Source organism: Crocodylus porosus, unplaced genomic scaffold, assembly GCF_001723895.1.
Source record: "Crocodylus porosus isolate Cpor-Errol unplaced genomic scaffold, CroPor_comp1, whole genome shotgun sequence".
Lineage (NCBI taxonomy): Eukaryota > Metazoa > Chordata > Crocodylia > Crocodylidae > Crocodylus > Crocodylus porosus.
This window is the reverse complement of record NW_017728912.1, coordinates 13,063,229-13,082,443: the sequence shown is the minus strand read 5'-3', so window position 1 is coordinate 13,082,443 and position 19,215 is coordinate 13,063,229. Positions and strand designations below refer to the sequence as shown.

General features: G+C 43.8%; 1 protein-coding gene across 1 annotated transcript in view; it reads right to left on the bottom strand.

Annotated features, from left to right (window-relative positions):
- The window catches only part of PRSS12 (protease, serine 12), an 80,101-nt gene that overhangs the window by 4,115 nt on the left and 56,771 nt on the right, over positions 1–19,215 (bottom strand). The window contains exons 10-11 of the mRNA XM_019533959.1: positions 17,940–18,018; positions 8,649–8,771 (exon numbers count right to left, since the gene is read on the bottom strand). Of these exons, the coding sequence (XP_019389504.1) occupies positions 8,649–8,771; positions 17,940–18,018 (202 nt within the window). The remainder of the gene's footprint in view (positions 1–8,648; positions 8,772–17,939; positions 18,019–19,215) is intronic.

The window sequence follows — 19,215 nt, the reverse complement described above, 5'->3', positions numbered from 1 at the left end:
CAGCACAGGGATGTTTTTCTGGAGTTTTTACTTGGTATATCATTGCATCAAGTCCTGCAAATTTTGTTCCATTTTTAAGCCAAAGTCCTATTGTAGGTAATAGGATTTTCACCTGATAAAGAACTGAAACCTACAGTATCCAGAGTCTAGCTTAACAAAATCTTGAGCATGGCCTGTAGGATATGGCCAAGTATATTTCCATACTGTTTGCTTTAGGGATAGTTATATAAAATCTCTGCAAGAAGCTAGCTTGTATTTGAGGTATACTGCATTTTTTTTTATGTGAAGGGTACTTTATGCTGCTAAAGAAATGAAATAAGACTGTGTTAGACAAAGCTGTTGTTAGGAAGCCTACTTTACAGTGCTAATATCGTTCCTTCTGTGCAATACTCTTACCACTACACTGTACTTCTTTTGTGGCAGGAATTTATAATACACAAAACGGTAGCTGACCCATAATAGTTGAAAATTGCAGAGATATAGAAAGTGATCTTTTATTCACCTTGTGGGCGTATCCCCAGGAGCACAAATATGTGGCTTGCAGCACCTCAAGCCCGTTTGAGGTACTGCAAACTGCATGCAGTGCATGTGCACCTTTGTGCCATGCTGCTAATTTGTAGTGCGGCAGGTTTTTTTTACTTCAGTTCAAAAAGACACGCCACTTAAAAAAAACCGGCATTGTACGTCTTGGCAGAGGTGTGTGCCATTAGAAACTGGAGCCTGGCTGGCCAGAGCCACACTCTGGCTGCAGCCAGGCCCTGAGCACCTGGCTCAGCACTGCTGTTGCCCCAAAAGACCCCCAAAACCCCAGGAAAGGCTGCTGGGGCCAGCACAGGTGCTGGTCCCAGCCTCCCCTACCCCACCCCGGTCCCTTTGCCGCACACACATATAGAGCCATGCCACAGCATGCATACAGGGTTGTGCCCAGGGACAAATAGAAGCAGCACATATTTGTCCCACAGGAAACACCTGTCCCTGCATGTGCATGTTCATGGGGATATACCCTGTGTATTCTTAAACTACAGCAAAACTAAACAGTGACTATGCATGAAAATGTTAATTTCATGTGGAGATGAAACTTTAGTGACTGTTTACCTGAAACATGAAAAAGAGGGAAAAAAAATCTTTCATCTTCCATTGATTAGGTTTATTTGGAAGTTATTTAACCCCAAACCTTCATTTTGGCAATATCAGCCTCCTGTTTAGGTAATAAAACGTTAGTAGTTTGAAAACTTTTACAAAGGCATCAATTTCCATTCTCCCATGACAAAGTTTCAGCATTAATGTCAACATGAAAGAACATAAGCAAGAGCAAGAAACACCTCTCTTCATATAAGGACAGAGCAAGGCGAGAATTGCTCCTATTATTCATGTCTTATGACGTGGTGGTTTGTGTCTCGTTTCCAAACCCCTCTGAACAGAGATTTTTCTTAAAAGAGAATCTGAATAAGTTTCTAAATCCTCTTTCCTCCCCATACACCATAGTGAAAACTCCAGTGACACCCAAGGGCTCAGTTCTGTTCTTGCTGAATCAAATGACAATGTTCTCAGGGGGCACAGCACTGGCCTCTGAAGTATCCCATTTATTCCTGTAGTGCTCCCAAGGAGATTTTCCACAATAACTGAGTCCATTAGGCTGTAACTAGTTTCTGGAGCATGATACATCCTCTGAATTTGGCTATCTGAACTATGACATCAGCAGCAAACTCCTAAATTCTGCATCAAAGTAGATCATCTGTCAAAACCTCCAACACCTGCTGCCCATCGGTAATGCTAATCATTTCCTGCTCTGAAAACCAGGAACCCCTTCTTCCGCATCTAGATCAACACATACCTTATTTCAGACAGGGCAAGTCAATTATATAACGAGTAATTTTATATACCGTGTCATTGTATCAATTATCAGCCTCAGGTGTGCAAGGTTAGGCACAGTCCTTGGATGTTTGTGGGTTTTTTGTGGGGAGGGAGTGGTTTTTAATTAGTTTTTTCTGTGTGTGTAATTGTCATTTTCTTGTTAGCCACTGCATAAAAGTAATTAAGGGGAATGATAAATATCATATCTGAAAGAACAATACAATTACAACACAGAATATAGGTAAGGATTTGGGTTGTTTTTTTTAGGGTCACATTAGACTTCTACTGTTATATTGGTCTCAGATAGCATTGATGTCTCTTCCTGTTTTCATATTTAACAACTAGTTATAATATGTATTCCCTATTTTGTAGGACCCAATTATTGCATGCACCAGCAGGATAAGGCAGGAGGCTGAGAATTGGGAAACCAGTGATTGTTTTTCTTACCATTATCCCTGACTTGATGCATGTTGGCCTTTTATAAGTCTCTTCCTGAGCCTTAGTGTCCCCATCTGTTATGAGCAGTTTGAAATCATGGAATGAAGCATGTTATATAAAAGTTTTAATACTGTTTTATTTTTATACATAGCTTCACATCGGTCTGTAACGGGTCAAATGTGTCTGATAGCCGAGTCCCTGCCTCGTGTGGCTTCACATCCTACCAGTTTTCCAACATTTTCTCTCAATGTTCTTCTTCATTTATATGAAGACATTTAACATCTCCAGTACAGTGCAATGTCTAAGCTTTTACTGTCCCTGTAGTACTTAATAGAAATATAGTACAGATATCCTTTTGCCAGCACTGTTTGAGGACTGTTTAGTAACTGACTTCTACATGTAAACATACTAAATGAACCCAAAGATGGACCAAGCTGGTAAATTTTCAGCAATATTTCTAGAAAATCTTAGGCAGAAGGCAGGACAGGGCAGCACCACCTTAGAGACTAATTTATTCAGAAATGCATACACTTTCGTTCACAGAAGCCTGCATCTAACGGAACAGGCTGTTGCCTGTGAAAGTTTAGGTATTTCTGAATGTGTTAGTTTCTAAGATGCCACCCTACCCTGCCTTACCTTCTGCCTGACTTCAGACTAATATGAATAACTGCCTGTCTAGAAAGTCTTAGAGCTCAAAGTGTTTATAAGTATTTCTATTTTTTTTTAAAAAAAGGTGTGTGATTGGTAACCACAATTACTCTGCCTGCGGAAATTAAAAATGTTGGTAGTGTGATGAATCCATTTCTTTTTCTTTTTTTTTTAACAATGGGTATCTTTCTCTGCATGAAGATCTGAACACTAGTCATTTGGAAAATGTGTGGGCAATCTTTACTACATGCTTTTGTTAAAGACTAGAGGCTGGCATGTTGCAGATCTGATGTTGCTACCTTCTGGAAGGTGACTTAAAGGTTTCTGAATGAGAACAGGCAAAAAGCAGCACAAGGCTATAAGATGTGGCATTACTAAATCAAGGATACTCAAAAGTCTTCATTTTTAATGAAAATACCTGACATCAAGGGCTTGAACGTGTCCTCCTTAGTAATAAGCCTTCCTATAAGGCTTTCCACAATCTATTTATAAGACTTTTGATTTTTGTTCTCACTTAAAGTTGATGGAAACCACTCCATAGTGATGTATATGGCAAGCTGAACACACTATCAAAGTCAAATTGGAAATTGTGGGTTGCTCATTTTATTTCTGAAGCAAATCACTGAACTCTACTAATTATAGTCATACAACTATAACAACAGGAATCAACATCTTTAGAAATGTTTTTATGCTGCCAAGTCAATTAATTCCACGCTTATCTTTTGGACCTCTCCATACTGCACATGGTCAAGGTAGCTGAATGGTTAAGGCTGCACACTATTGAACATAGTCCCTTTTCGCTCTTGCAGAGATTATTTACAGAACAGATGTAATGCTTGGAATGTAAAGAGTGTCCTGACACTGGAATGGATTAGGTTGCTAGCCAAATACTTTTCCTCCAGTGTCACCTCTCCCAGTGGGTGAGATTAAAAACTAAGAGAATAACAATTTGGCTGATGTTACCCACACACTAGCTAACTTTATATATATTTTCACTGAAGAACTCTAGAATCTACAAATACAGAAATGTCTTTTATTTGGTAACAACCTAAATGGACTTTCTAAGCGTGGTGTAATGACATGATCTCTTGTATGTTCTCTTAAATGTGAGCCCAAGAAAAGTGAGGTATACAAGGACATTTTGTTGACATTGCAGTTGTTTTCTCTGCTCATATTTTATAACTCCATAATGATTAATCAATATTTGGCTGAACCCCAACCAGGAACCTAAACGATGCAGCATTAGCTGCACTAAATCAGTTTAGCAAAAGATGCTCTTTCCTCCGGCATGTATGCAATGCTAAACAGTCAAATAATGTTTGTTATAGAGCCTACATTTTTTAACTGTCAACCTAATTGTCATAAAGAATTATATATTCCTAATGGAAGCCTAGACACACCACAGACATTCCTTCTTTTTTGAATATTATATATGAATGTCCCTATATTATTAGGACAGATGTATACAGCTTCACTAGTACAAGGTAAATATCTTTCATTTTAGTCCGACATTATCAAAACATCTCTGAAAATGCTCTCATAAAAGTTGCAGATATACTTTTGTCTGCACAACCCTCCCCCCCCAATGTTACCTTGGAGTAACTTTGGGAGTGCGGCAATGCTGACTTTGTACGTATAGATAGGCATATGCTCACACAAACACCCATTGTGTACTTTGACATGGGTTTTGTGTGCACAATAAATACAACCACAAGCTATCTTCTCTTCTCTCATATACTTAATTTTCCCCCTACATATCATTAATGTGGCAGAGCCACACGACTGCTTTATCACTGATGCTTCCAAGTTCCTAATCCTGGGTGCATGCTGCACATGTGAGGAGGTGGTCAGCAGCCTATGGTGCATCACCACACTCATGTATTGGACTGTCCTTTAAGCCAATCTTATAGAGTGTGGCATTAAAGCATCCAGCTCCAGGGCAAATCCTGCTTAGTTTAGTTTATAAGTTGCAGAGGAGCTCATGCCTGGGTGGATAGCATGTTCGTTTGCTTATGAAGCGCTTGAAATGAGAATCAGTCTCATCCCACTTTTTGTGGTGGTGTTCAAATGCTTATAAGGCACTGCTCCCGACTCCATGCTGTTGCAACCTACCTACCTCAAGCGATTGAAATTTGTTGTCACTAACCTATGGAAATTTGGCAGTCTATACTCATATAGACACTTCTCTTGGATAATCTGACCTTTTTAAGCATTGTGTTTTGCTTTTCAGTAGATAGGGCTTTATCCATAATGTTGAGCGAGTGCACTGTTTTGAGTCTATGTCCTAATGGCTGCCACTAAATACTACATTTTTAAATCTCCTGGATGTCAGAATTGTATGAAACGTGACAAATGTGCACCATTAACTATAGGACAACATCAAAAATCAATCTATTTTCATTCGTTCTCCGGTACTGGTTTAACAATCAAAGAGACTCTTTCCCCCAACTTCTCTCTCTCTCTCAATATTAAAGTGTTTCCTCTGCTAAACCAGCAGTAATGCAGGAAGGAAGATGGTTTATGTTATTTGATACTGGGCTCTCTACCATCAATCAGGGCTGGGATGGTAACTAAATAGGCTTGTTTTCCTCTTTGTCCTCTTCCCCAGCATATGAAATAACTTTTCCTTGACTTTTATAAGGGGAAGTGCCTTCTGCAATTTGAAACTTGCAAGCTTCCTGTGTTACAAATTACGGTAATTTTTAGCAGCCTGGCAAAAAGATTCAAGAAGGCTGACTTGAATTAAGTTCCTGTTTGAAGTTACAGTTCTTAACAGGGTGAGAAATGCTACTCCTCATGGCTAATGCACAATTCTGTGCATTTGTATGGTACTGAATGAGCAAACCACCAAATACAGATTTAACCTCTGTCAGTACACGGGCATAAATAGGTATCCCTTAAAAATATTTCTGAATTCATGTGACTTGCAGGCAATAACTATGTTTTCTTTCCCATGATTGTGTATTTGGCCACATTTTAAATATTAATGCTCGAGTGCCAATAGCAAAAAGAGGCAGAATGATCCAGCACAGGAGTCAGCATCTCACTGCCTTTGAACTAGATCTTACCCAGAGCTTCATTCCCACTGCAGCTGTGGACCAGGGTGCTTAGCCCGTGCCATGGCTGGTCATGCTTTGCTGATGCCACTGCCAGGCAGCTGGAAGAAGAGTCAGCAGCCATAGCTGGGTCCTATTGCTGGCCTCCTTTTTAACCAACCTTTTTACCCTGAAAACATTGTTAACCAGTGGTTTGGTAGGTACAGGAGGGGTCTACGCTGGGGAAATCTGGGTTCTGGTCACAGTTTTGCTAATGACTTCAGTGTAACACAGAATGTTTAATCCACCTATGCCCCAGCTTCCTTCTCTGTAAAATGAGATTAATACTTCCAGGAGTGTGGCAAAACTTGAATTCATTGTTTAAAAAACACTTTAGCATTTCCTAGCAAAAAAGAAGTTAGAGAAGTGTTTTTCTCAGATTCAGACTTCAGAAAGATTAATTTTAGGACTGTGTAACTGGTCCAATAAGTGTCTTCATTCTATCCTACTCACTGTTGCCATAAGGTCCTGCATATTTATCTTTCTGGACTGGAGAAGGGAAGATGCCAACTGGTGTTTTTTTAATCTTGAATATGGTGTGTTATGGAAAGCTTTCTAATATGTTTTGATAACCTCCATCCTTGGTTACAACAGAAATGGTAATTTGAGACAAAGAGGCTAGTTTATGTTCATTTGGAAGGTAGCAAACCCCAGACTCTTCTTCACTGTCAGTTTATACAATACAGACAGCTTTGTCGCTCAGTGGAAGTGGTCTGCTATTTAATAAGCAGTCTGACCACTATGGCTTGAAGTGTTACAAGGAAGAGTTCCTCAGGACTACTGGAAACATGAAAAGATGTTGAGTAGCTATCACTAAAAGAAGATACCAGTTTCTTTTCACTCTAATGAAAATAATCACCTCCCCCTTCTAGAAGGTGAGAGGGAGAGAGAGAGGGAGCTAATAAAACTGGCAGTTTTTCATTCTTGGGCAAATTTTAACAAACTTCCTTTAAAATTATTCCTTAGTTCTTCTCTGTTTCTTTACCAGTCACTACTGCAAGATTTATTCATGCGCAGCACAAATACTTCTAAAAATTCTAGATAAAATCAGAGAAAAGCATAGCTGGAACCTTCCTCCTTTACAATCGTTAATTATATCCATCTTCTTGTTACTAAATTTAGTGTTTGTGATACTGCAGTAACTTGAACCTGTGCCAAGTTACTAAAGTCATGATGGCAAAGTGTTGAATTTGGCTGTTTTTGAAGAAATGAAGCAGGAAGACTGTAAAAGACAGAACTGCTATTCATGCCAAAAGCAAAAGGCATTTATATTTATTTGCTATAAGTATAGTAAAACTAGATGACAGTTTAATGTCGGGCTAATTAAGCATATCAAGTCAATTCAGGTATGACATAAGGGAGCTTAAGTTATGCATCAGTTGGTAAACTGAAGGAAGGGAGCTGAATTTACTATTATGTGTTGTGTAGCAGTCTGACTAGACAATGGTGTAAGTTATATCAGTGCTGGTCGCTGCCATGCTACTAGCACAGTCGTGCAAGTTGCTTCTCCCACTCCCTCACTCAATGCCCAAGACAGCTGCTTGGGTCACGCAGCCCTAGCTGGGAGTATGCTCCATGGATATAAACTAGGATTGTACTACCAGCTCTCCTAGTGATTGGGGTACCAGCCCTGGGTGCAATTTTAGTATCTTCTTTGTATTTAGCTAGTGATGTTTTAAAGTTTCCCTGAGTGTGCTGGAAGCATCCTCACAATGCCTACAAAACACTTAGTTTTTTCATACACTAAGAAACTACAGAACAAGGCAGTTGTTCCCAACCTGGCTGAAAGAATAAGAAAAAATAGTTAGACTCAGACACGGTTAATGTGCTTTTCCCTCAGACTCAACAAAATAAGAATAATACTTTGATTTAAGAGAGGTTTTTACAGGTTAGTCCAGTTACAGAGCTGTAACTAGGAATTTTGGCACTTGGGTGGGGGGCGAAGCTGAGTGTTAGAGAGTAGGCTGGGGCAGGGACGGGGCAATGGTGCTTAGTGCTGAAGAGTCCTACCTCCCCACACATGGACTGCTGATATTCCGGTGTAAGCTGACATGATTCAGGTTCCCCTCCTGGGTTGCTACTGCTGCACAGGCTCTCCGGGAGCTGCCATTCTGGTGTACGCTCTAAAGCATCACCCAGGGCTGGTGCCCCACTCATCCACCCCTAGTTATTCTGTTGAGTTGCCAAAGCATTACAGGAAAATGTCAGTGAAGCTTGATGTCTGACTATGTCCTGCCAAACAACATAACAAAACCAACCTGTGATTTGGGTGGTGTTTGCTTAAATCTTGTCCTGCCAGGGTACCAGAAAGGAGTTATTTGGAAGAGGTTGGAGAAAAGTTAAACGATTCTTCTACGGAGATTTTCACTGGAAAATCAACTGTAACTTTAAACTTTTATCATAAATCTCCTGAATGATTAAGGATATATAAGTAAAGCAAAATTATGAAAGCAAGAATAATTAAAGCATATGAGTTAAGCTAAGGAAAACAAAAGTCCCAACCTCTTTGGGGACAGTTTTCAGTCTGGCATTTATATCATTCCCACAGGACTCACTAAGATGGCAATGCAGTTGTACTGAAAATGTGTCCCACTGTTAATAATGCCAACGCACCTCTTAAAACAGTGTGCAGCAGTGAGTACCCAGCAGCTGCTGATGAGAGTGGCACCACACAAAAGTCTTCCATCTCCATGAGATGATTTCAAGCGGAGGGCAACCTGCCAGGGCCAGCCTCCCCTGCACACAGAACAAATCAGTCATTTCTTTACTGCACTAAACAAAATGGAAGAGTAAAGGTAACTGGCAAGCTCTCGCAAGTCTACAGCCAATATCAGCACCTTGGTTTAAAAAACTTCAGACCTGTGATACTTACAGGGTAACAGCTGAGAGTCCATTTAATCATGTTCGTATAGCATTTGGAATTCCATTTATCAGCCCTCGAGGCTAGTTTACAGACCACTTGGACATCTAACTCTCTCAGCACTTCATTCTACTCTGACTTGGTTTAATCATTCCTTCTCATGTTACTCCTGCTGTGCCAGAAACACACTGTCCCCCCACAAAATATCAGGCAAGCCAAACAAAAAATAAAGTGTATTCTTTTCCATACAGAAACTAAGCATAATGTAGCTACAAGGCCCAAAGTTTCCTGTGATCAGGCAGCAAAAAAGATTCCAGGAAAAAACTCTGCCTCTCCTGCTCTCAGTTTGGATAGGGATGAGGTCTGGATAGGGATGATCCTGCCTCAGGCAGGGGCTGGACTAGGTAGACCAGCCCTACTTTTCTATGACTCTGACAATTAATCCCATCTTTACATTTATCCTGAGCTGTATGAAAGGGAAGCCTTTAGTCCATTAGACTAAGCGAACAGCACAAACCACAAGAAATATATGGATTAGCTTCATCTTTATACAAGTGGTCATATGCTGAACATAAATTCTAGCACTTCGGCCATTCTGGGACACACATTTCCAACTCTATAAAGGTGGGATTGGTAATAGATTCTCAAAACTATTTTGTACTTATGTCCTTCCACAGACTGATGGGACTAGCAAGAATGGAAGCCATGAACTACTAGGAAATATGTAGCAGTTATCAGACAAGAGTGAAGTTAGTTCTCAACAAGCCATAGACCTGCTACACAGCAGTAGACACAGAGTTCATCTAGTCTAGTATCCTGTCTTTGATAGTAGCCCATACTGGATGCTTCAGAGGAAGATGGGATATTCTGTGCTTCACACAGGTGTACTCCTGGTCCTTAAAAGTTAGAGGTTGGCTCAAACACTGAAATATGAGGTTTAATATCCCTTCCAAATTTTTTCTTAATGTTAAGTAGGTTAACTTGGGATACTCTTACTACACCCATGTAAACTATCTAATCCCTTTTTGAACCTTGTCAAATTCTTGGCCTTGATAACTTCCTGTGAGAATGAGGGCTAGTCCACTCACTGTATTTAGTCAAATATAAGACAACCCTGAATATAAGATGGCCCCCTGGTAATTAGATTCCATACAAGAACAGTGTATCCATTTGTTATAATTTTCCAGGTATGGAATCTAATTATTGGAGGTTTCCCTTGAATTTGTCCCCCTTCTACAGCTACAGCAGGGAACATAAATCTGGGGGTCAGGTAGCCCCTTTTTCTTCTGCTCCCTGCAGCCACTTCCCATTTGCCCATTACTGTCATACCCTGCTCTCCCTGAGTATATGGAAGTGAGATGCAAATTTGAAAATACTGAACTTCAAATAAATATACTTGTAGTAATTTGCACATAGTATCCATAAACATACTTCATTCAGAATTGATACATTTTATAATTTTTACAGTTGCTATAAATGCACTTTTAAATAACTTTTGTACCTACTTATATATATTGCAAACTACATGATATCAGTCCAAGACCAAAAACCTCATGGCTTACCATATAGTTCACACGGCTGCACCCCAGCAGAGTCAACAGGATTTCAAGCCATGGTGGCCCCACAGCTCAGCACTGCTCAGTATGTGTGTGTACTCCAGATACCCGCACAAAGGATTCATATGCTACTTAGCCCCTGCACTCATGGCTGGAACCAAGTGCTCTTGTCATGAGTCCTGGAATCCTCCAAAAATGTATACGCAGATGAAGCATAGGGCAGTCTGGTCTAGCTCCACCTCATGGAGGGCAGGGCCACACTAATCATGTGTGACAGACTGAGAGAGGGTGCAACACAGGGATTTTGGGTGAAGTGCTTGATGCCCCATTTGGTGATGTTTGCCAGACATTTAAGGCTGGTGAAGAAACAGGAATCACTTGAAATAGGAAAGAAAGGCACAGCTCAGCTGTAGGAGTGAGGAGGGTGTTGAAATGTATGCAGTGCTGTAGCTTACCATGACTTGAAAAAGAGTCAGTGCTGAGGGGAAAACAGCTCAATAGGCATGACCATATGTCCTACTTAAATAAGTTGTATTGGTATAGGTAAGGATGGCTTTCTGAACCCAACTGCAATTAAACATCTAGCTAGGGCTACAGGGATGCAGAAAGTGGGGGAAGACACCTCAGAACCCAGTAGCGGCACAGATGATTTATGAGGCATATTTCTCTCTGGAAAATATCCTTGATGTCATTGACCATAGCATCCTTAAATGTAAGAAGTTTATACAGGAGGCAGAGATGGGATGAAATGTATACCACCTTACAAGGCCTGGACACACAAGTGTTCGGCTTGCAGGAGTGCAGGATTCCCTGGAGGAGAAATTATAGATATCTGGAGAAGCACTGGGAGGTGGGACCATCGTGGTGAGGGGGTTCAAATGAGAATAAAGCAGCAGGAGTAGGGCTCCTGGCAAGGGAGGGGGGGGTTGACAATTAAAGACCAGCAGGTCTTGGAAGAAGGGCGACTGGAAAAGGCAGTGGTTGAGGTGGAGGGCGTGGAGGTGACTTTGTACAACATCTATGCCCCAGCCGAGAGAACAGAGAGGGTGTGCTTTTTCCGCAAAATGGGGATGTGTATGGGGGGTGGAGGACCGCGGATCGTGATGGGGGATTTTAATTGCATACTTGAAGAGGGTGGGCGGATTGGGATAGGGCAGGGAGTCAGGATGGCTAGTACGGGGAAGTGGCTGTGGGGGTGGATTAAAGATGAGGGGCTCCAGGATATTTGGGAAGGGACAGGAGTTTTTACGAGAGTGGATCCAGGTGGGCGAGGGCAATCGAGGATCGATTTTGTGTTGGTGTCGAAGGGGTTGGCAATCCGCAGCAAGAGACTGATAGATGTCAGCTTCTCGGATCATTGTGTCCTGTGGGTGGAAGTGGGCATCGGGCAGGGGCTGAAACAGGGCAGAGGGGTCTGGAAATTAAATGTGTCCTTATTGGACGACCCAGAGGAATGCATTGCCTTTCAAAGGGTATATCGCCAGTGGCAAACTTTACAGCCCTTTTTCCCAACACGGGACTGGTGGGTCGAAATCAAGAAGCGTGTGCAGGAGTGGTTCACTGGTGTGGGAAGAAAGCAGGCACAGCAGAGGAAGAAGGAGCTAGCACACTTACAAGGGGAAGTTCAAAGATTGTGGGAAGAGCTGAAGGGGGCAACAGTGAAGGGAGAATGGGAACAGGCAAGAGAGGGAGTGCAAAATTGGTTCCGGACCAGGATGCAAGAACAGATGTTCCTGGCCAAGGTGGAGCGGGTGGATGAGGGAGAGGAATGGGGCAGGTTTTTCGCCTTGCAGGTGAGAAGGAAAAAGCGGGCGATGGCGGCGGTCCGCACGGCCAAAGGCGGGAGGGTGGAGGACGTGGATGGGGTATTGCGGGAGGTGACTAGGTTTTATGGGAAATTGTTTCATAGGAAAGCAGTGAGGCGAGAACAATTGGAGGGACTGGTGGGGAGTTTGGAAGCAAAAGTGGGGGAAGAAGGGAGGCGGGGGCTGATAAAGAAATTGATGGAAACCGAGATGCTGGGAGTCTTGAGGACAATGCCATTAAAGAAGACCCCGGGAGGTGACGGGTTCCCGGTGGAATTTTATGGGAAGTTTTGAGATTTAGTGAAAGGGGATCTCTTGGCCCTGTTTAAGGAAATTATGGATCAGGGTCAGGTAGGGGAGGGCTTTGCCCAGGGAGTCGTGGCCTTGATCTATAAGAAAGGGGGATGGGAACACATTAAGAACTGGAGGCCGACCGCCCTGCTGAATTCCAATTATAAATTATTCTCCAAGATCCTAGCGACAAGGATGGGGGAGGTGTTACCACAGATGCTGGGTGGGGACCAAATGTGCGTGGTGCGGGGGGCGGCGGATGACACAAGCACACTGGATACTACGGGATATGCTGTTGTACATTACTGACTGGAAGTGGAATACGATAGTGGCGAGTCTCGACCCGCAAAAGGCATACGACGGCATTGGCACAAGTTTCTGTTCTGGGTTCTGACAGGGATGGGGATGCTGGGGGAATTTGTGGGGTGGGTGCAGACACTCTATGGGAGGGCAACAAGCAGGGTGCTGGTGAGGGGCTTCCTGCGAGAACCCTTTGCAGTGGACTCGGGGGTGAGACAAGGGTGTCCGCTGTCGCCAGGGCTCTTTGTTTGTGCCATTGAGCCTCTGACACAGTGAATCAGAAGCGATAGGGTGATCAGTGGGGTTAGAGTGCCGAGGGGCGGAGAATTAAAAGTCCTCCTGTACATGGATGACATGACATGCGTGGTGCGGGACAAGGTGTCCTTAGGAGGAGTGGTGAAGCACGCCAATGAGTTTGGGGAGGTATCTGGAGTGAGAGTGAACGTGGACAAGAGTGTAGTCCTGGTGGTTGGGAATTGGGGCGATTTGGGGAAATTTGGATTGAAGGTGGAAAGGGAGGAACTGAAAATACTGGGCGTGTGGATGGATACCCAGGGGAAAGGGAAATGGGCTTGGGAAGTGTTAGAGGGGAGAGTAAACCAGACAGTGGGGTTGTGGAACACACAGAGTTTATCATGAAGGTGTAAGGTCCAAGTGATCAAACAGTGCCTGTTGCCGATGATCTTGTACACAGCGATGGTGTACCCCCCGTCCTGGCTACAGGCCCGGCAGGTCCAGCGGGCATTATGCCTCTTCTTTTGGGGGGGAAGACAGAGAAGGTGGCCAAAACAGAGTTGTATAAGGAAGAAGGGCTGGGGGGATGGGGTCTTCCCAACATAGAGGTCTTTGTTTATGCGCACTTTTTGAAGATGGTTGTGAGGGAAGCGAGGGGCGCACCGGGAATGGTTTCCAACTTTTGCATTTTCTGGGGGGGAACACTCCTACAAAGGCTGGGACTGTTCGGGAGCGGGTGGCAGGGGGTGTGGGCTTGGCAGATGTCACTCCCTTATTCGCGCCTTGGTTCCTTTGTTGAGAGGGAAGGCTTGGCGGGGTTAGGGATCGAAGGGCTGGTGGATACCAGAAAAGTCCTTAAGTTCATGAGGGGGAAGCGGAGGATGTCAGATATTGGGGATTTGAGAACGGAGAAAGTCAGAAGGGTGTGGAAAGGGCTAGTGGGGAAGGAATGGAAAAGGGAGCACGAGGAGCTGGCATGGAGGGCCGTGCGAAACGCACTGCCAGTGTGACAGGTGCTGAATCGATGGAGACTCTCATGGTCCCCCAAGTGCCCACGAGAAATCTGTGCTGAGCCTGAGTTGGTGGCACATGCCTTGTGGGACTGTTTTTATGGACAAAAGGTGTGGGAGAAGGTAGCCATCTATTTGAAAGAGACAGGAAGGGGAACGGGGATCACTATCGAAAATGTACTCTATGGGTTAACAGAGGGGACGGATGTGTCATGGGGTGTGAGGGTCCTTATCACATGCACCAAAGTAGCGCTATGGAAAGTGCATTCCCTGTTGGCACTGAAGGGCTTGTGCTTTTCAACGTCAGAGTGTTTGCAGTTAGCAATGCACGAGCTGCACTTCTATAGAGGCACAGAAAAGCATGGGACGGAAGGAAGGGATACAGCGCTCTGGCAAGGGGTGGACTTCAGGGGCTTGTTTCAGCCCCGTATAGGTATAGGATAGACTAAGGGACAACTTTTGTTGTCAGAAAGAGTGGGTGAGGGCTTTGTCAGTACCCTTCTGTTAAGTATCGATGCATGAACCTGTAGTTATATAAGAAGAAAGGGTAAGATGTTCACTGAATAACACTGGAGTTTTAAGCAAAGTGAATGAGACGTTAGCATGTGAGTATTATGTAATTTCTTATTTGTATTCCCTTTGTGAGACCTTAGATGGGGTCCTTTTTAAATCTGTTTGATATTGCGTGTTTTCTAATAAAATGTTACCAAAAAAAAAACCTAGTCAATTTGTGATTCAGCAGAAATCAGGTATTGTCTATGGAACCTACCAACAGGAAAAAAAGAAAACCAAAAAACCCCTTCCTAAAAATAAAATGCTGGCTTTCTAGAGGGCACCAGTAGTCTGTGTGGCTGCTGCGGTCTGCCAGCAGAGAAGGGCGGCTGCTGGTATAAACGGGGGGAGCCAAGATGGCTGCCACCCCTGGCCCTCGCTGCTGATGGGCTGGGATGACTCCTGTTGTGTGGCCTGCCCCTCTCCAGCAATTAGTAGCAAGGGATGGAGCCACATGACAGACAGTCTTCTCAACCAGTCGGGGGTGAGGAGCAGGTCTGTAGGACAGACGTCACTCTCAACCAATCAGCACCAGGGGGTAGAAACACCAGGGCCCTTCAGCCAATCGGGAGCAGGGGAGGAGAACCATGATAAGCCCACAAGAAATGATAGTGCTGCCTGTCTCCTCAGTGTCAGCAGGCCATAGTCATGCATTTAATCATCTTTGTAACTGATTTCCATTACTGAACCTATGCTGCTTTTGGCAGTTTAATGATAGTCTGGACAGTTTAATTAATGAGGTTTCCTTGTATGTGAGTGTGAGATGAGGGTTTTTTTCCCCCCATGCTGATTGGTGGGGGAACCTTGTCTTGGTATATCATATCACTGGCTCTCAGTCTTTTAAGACTCAAGGCACCCCTCAGAATAATGCCAGCTCTTGGTTTTCACTCATTTTTGACTACAGAAAAATACTAGAGCAATTCTTCTGTTGCAAAGCACTCAGAAAGACCACAACAGGTCAAAATGTCTTTAAAGCTATGGAATTTCTGGGTTTCTCCTGTGAATCATGCTAGCTAAGAGAGCGTAAAAGTCACATCACCATGGCTGAGAATCACTGAATTGCACATTATGTGAAAAAATATTTCCTTCTTGATGAATGTTTGGTGTTTAAGTGTTCCTTCTTTTTGTGTTATGAGACCTAAGTTCCTGATCTACCTCTCTGCACAATTGATTACATTGTATACTTTTATCATCCCTTTTTTATCTCCTTTCAAAAATAAAACGATCCCAATTTATTTACTTTCCCTGCATATGAGATTTTCCAAGTCCTTAATCATTTTATTGTCTTTGTCTAACCCCCTCTATTTCTACATCAAATTGAAAGTGTGTGAAAACCAAAATGGTGACTTAGATGAACAGTTTCATTATATTCTTGGAATACCAACAATATTCACCTTATTCCTAAACCCATAACACACTGTTCATAACGTTTGTGGTTACCTTAGCTCACAAGTGTAACTAGCAATTTATTTAAAGAAAAGTTTAGTTTTGCAGCTCTAGTGTCATCAAAAAAATAGGAACAAAATGTTTAGAGGTGCACCAATAGAGATTGTTTGGGCCAATACCGATAGTTGATTTTTAATGAGCCGTGTTGACTCATACCGATCCAATTACTAATATGCAGCTGGGCAGTGTGGGGAACAGTTGGGTCTGGCTAGTAAATCTGTTGTGGTGGAAGGGGTACAGGGAGGGAAGGGGCATGGTCATGGGGGCAGATCGAGGCCCCTGCAGTGGAGGAAAGGAGTGGGGCTGAGGCTGGGGCAAGGGCAGAGGTAGGTGCTACCTAGCCACAGCAGGTTGGGGCATGAGACAGAGTCACAAGAGGCTCATCCGGGTGGCATGGGGAGGTGGGGTGCAGTTCCCACTGCTATGTGCACCCAGAAGGGCATGAGGTGGGGCGTGTGCCCCTGGAACTGTGCCTGAAGCGAGCTGCCGCTGTGGGCTGGGGTTCTTCCTGATGGAGCACTAGGCTGCAGTGCTAGGAGGCGGCTATGGGGGTGGACTGCAGCCATCCCAAATTCACCATAGTCCCCGCAACCTCCCTCCTCAGTGCTGCTGCCACCCACCCTGAGTGCAGCCCTGGCACAAGCCCCCCATGCCCTCCCACCCCGTGCCCTCCCAGAAAAGCTGGTAACAGCACCATCCTGCACCCCGCCCTGGCCAGGAAGCGCCTACCCCAGCCCTGGCCCCAGCCCCACTGCCTCCCTCACCACAGGGGCCCTGATCTGCCTCCCCCATCTTTCCCCCACAACAGACTTATCAGCCGGACCTGGCTGTTCTCCACACTTCTGTGCTGCGCTCCTCATTGCCTGCGTTCTGCACTGTGGCTGCACACATGCACAGAGCATTTATCAGTCACATTATCGGCCACATCAGTCAAAAAAAAGCTGGCCACATCAGTCAAAAAAAGCCGATTGCTGATACTGTCATTTTTGCTTATTTTGGTGCCAATTCAATATGGGACCAATTTATCAGAGCACCTTTAAAAAAAAAAAAAAATTTGTGTGGTTTTAACTCTTTACAGGCCTTTTTAATAATGTATGACAGACCCACAGCTCTGTAGCTGTGAACCACAGAAACTTTTTCATATTTGCTTCTCAAGAGAAAGTGAAATAGTCATCTTGAAAGGAAGACGATTCTTCCTGATGTAAAAAATAAATTTCCAATGTACCTATCTTCCAAATGAACTAAAGTATCCATCCACAGTCTGGCAAAAATTGCAGCCATTCATCAGTGAATATTTTTGAACTTCCCAAAAAACTTGCTTTGTGAACGCTGGCTCTCTGTGTGTGTACTTCTCATGCGTATATTCTTGCCAATAAGTTTACCAACAGGCAGGTTAACTGAAACCATATCTTTTCGGTTCATCACTGCAAACAATCCCAGTAGAAACCTATTTCTTAGTTTCATGAAGTCAAATATGAAATTGACATATGCTATGTAATTTGTGTTTCCAAACATACTTCCTATATGCTTCTAAGGAGGTCTCTATGCACCACAACCCTGGCATAGAAAGTATGGATACAAACTGCTATTCTAGCTTGTATCTCCCATTAATAACTCACCATAGATTAATGAATAAATAATTTACTCAGCTGTAACTGACCCAATCAAAAATAAAAATTACAATGTGCCTACCTAGACCCCAAATTGGCAACATTCAGAATGTTAATCTATATTTATTTCATGAGAAGCAAAAATGCAATCAAGTTCTGAATAAGGCAAATGGCTAATGGAGATTGCATATTCCCAGAGTTTTACACAGAAAGTGACAATTTGTATTGAATATCCTTTACCTTAAAGAATTTTTCCCACCAATAATCCGTTTCTGTCGGCGATGTAGTAATCTCAGCCCACAGACAGAAGCAAGGGAATCTAAACAGGAAATAAGGTGTAAGCAGCAGTACACTATCACATAAACACCATGTGGGGTTTGGAAAAGAAAGAAAAATGCCCTCTAATTTCACTGATTAATAAGGATGCAGTTTTGTAAGGGTGCTAAATGCCATCATCATCCAATAATCTCAGTAAAAGTGAAGTGTGCTCAGGCTATACCTTGTAGGATCACACACAAAATTTAAATGATTATTCTCTTTTGAGAACGACTTCTTTGCCTCCATTTTCCTGAGCAGAAACCGGATCAACACCCACACTGGGCCCCCCTCAGGCCCCAGGGGAGGCACACCTAAGCCAAGGGTCAGCGAGGATCTAGTTGGGGAATTTCTGAAGGGACTGGATGTATTTAAATCAGCTGGTCCAGACGATCTCCACCCCAGAGTGCTGAGGGCATTAGCTGGGACCCCTGGCACAGCTTTACGAGCGCTCGTGGTGCTCTGGTGTGGTGCCACAGGACTGGAAGAGGGCCAATGTGGTTCCCATCTTCAAAAAAGGGAGGAAGGAGGACCTGGGAAACTATAAGCCAGTTAGTCTTACCTCGATTCTGGATAAGCTTTTTGAGAGAATTATTCTGGCACATGTCCACGAGGGGCCAGCAGGGGAGATTATGCTTAGGGGCAACCAACATGGGTTCATTAGGGGCAGGTCCTGTCAGACCAACCTGGTGGCCTGCTATGACCACGTCACCAAATCCTTAGATGCAGGGGTAGCAGTGGACATAGTCCTTCTGGACTTTCGGTAGACCTTCGACACTGTCTCTCACCCCGTTCTCATTAAAAAACTGGGGGACTGTGGTGTCAAACTGGGTCACCAACTGGCTGGAGGGCTACATCCAGAGAGTGGTGGTGGATGGGTCATTTTCGACCTGGAGAGATTTGGGCAGTGGGGTTCCGCAGAGCTCAATCCTCGGGCCTGCACTGTTCAACATCTTCATCAGTGACTTGGACAAGGGGGTAAAAAGCACCCTGTTCAAATTTGTTGATGACACTAAGATGTGAGGGGATGTGGACTCACTAGAAGGGAGGAATAGGCTGCAATCAGACCTAGACAGGTTACAGGGGTAGGCAGATGAGAATAGGAAGGGATTCAACACTGACAAGTGCAAGGTGATGCACCTGGGGAGGAAAAACCAGCAGCATACCTACAGGCTGGGGAACTCCCTTCTCGTCAGTGCAG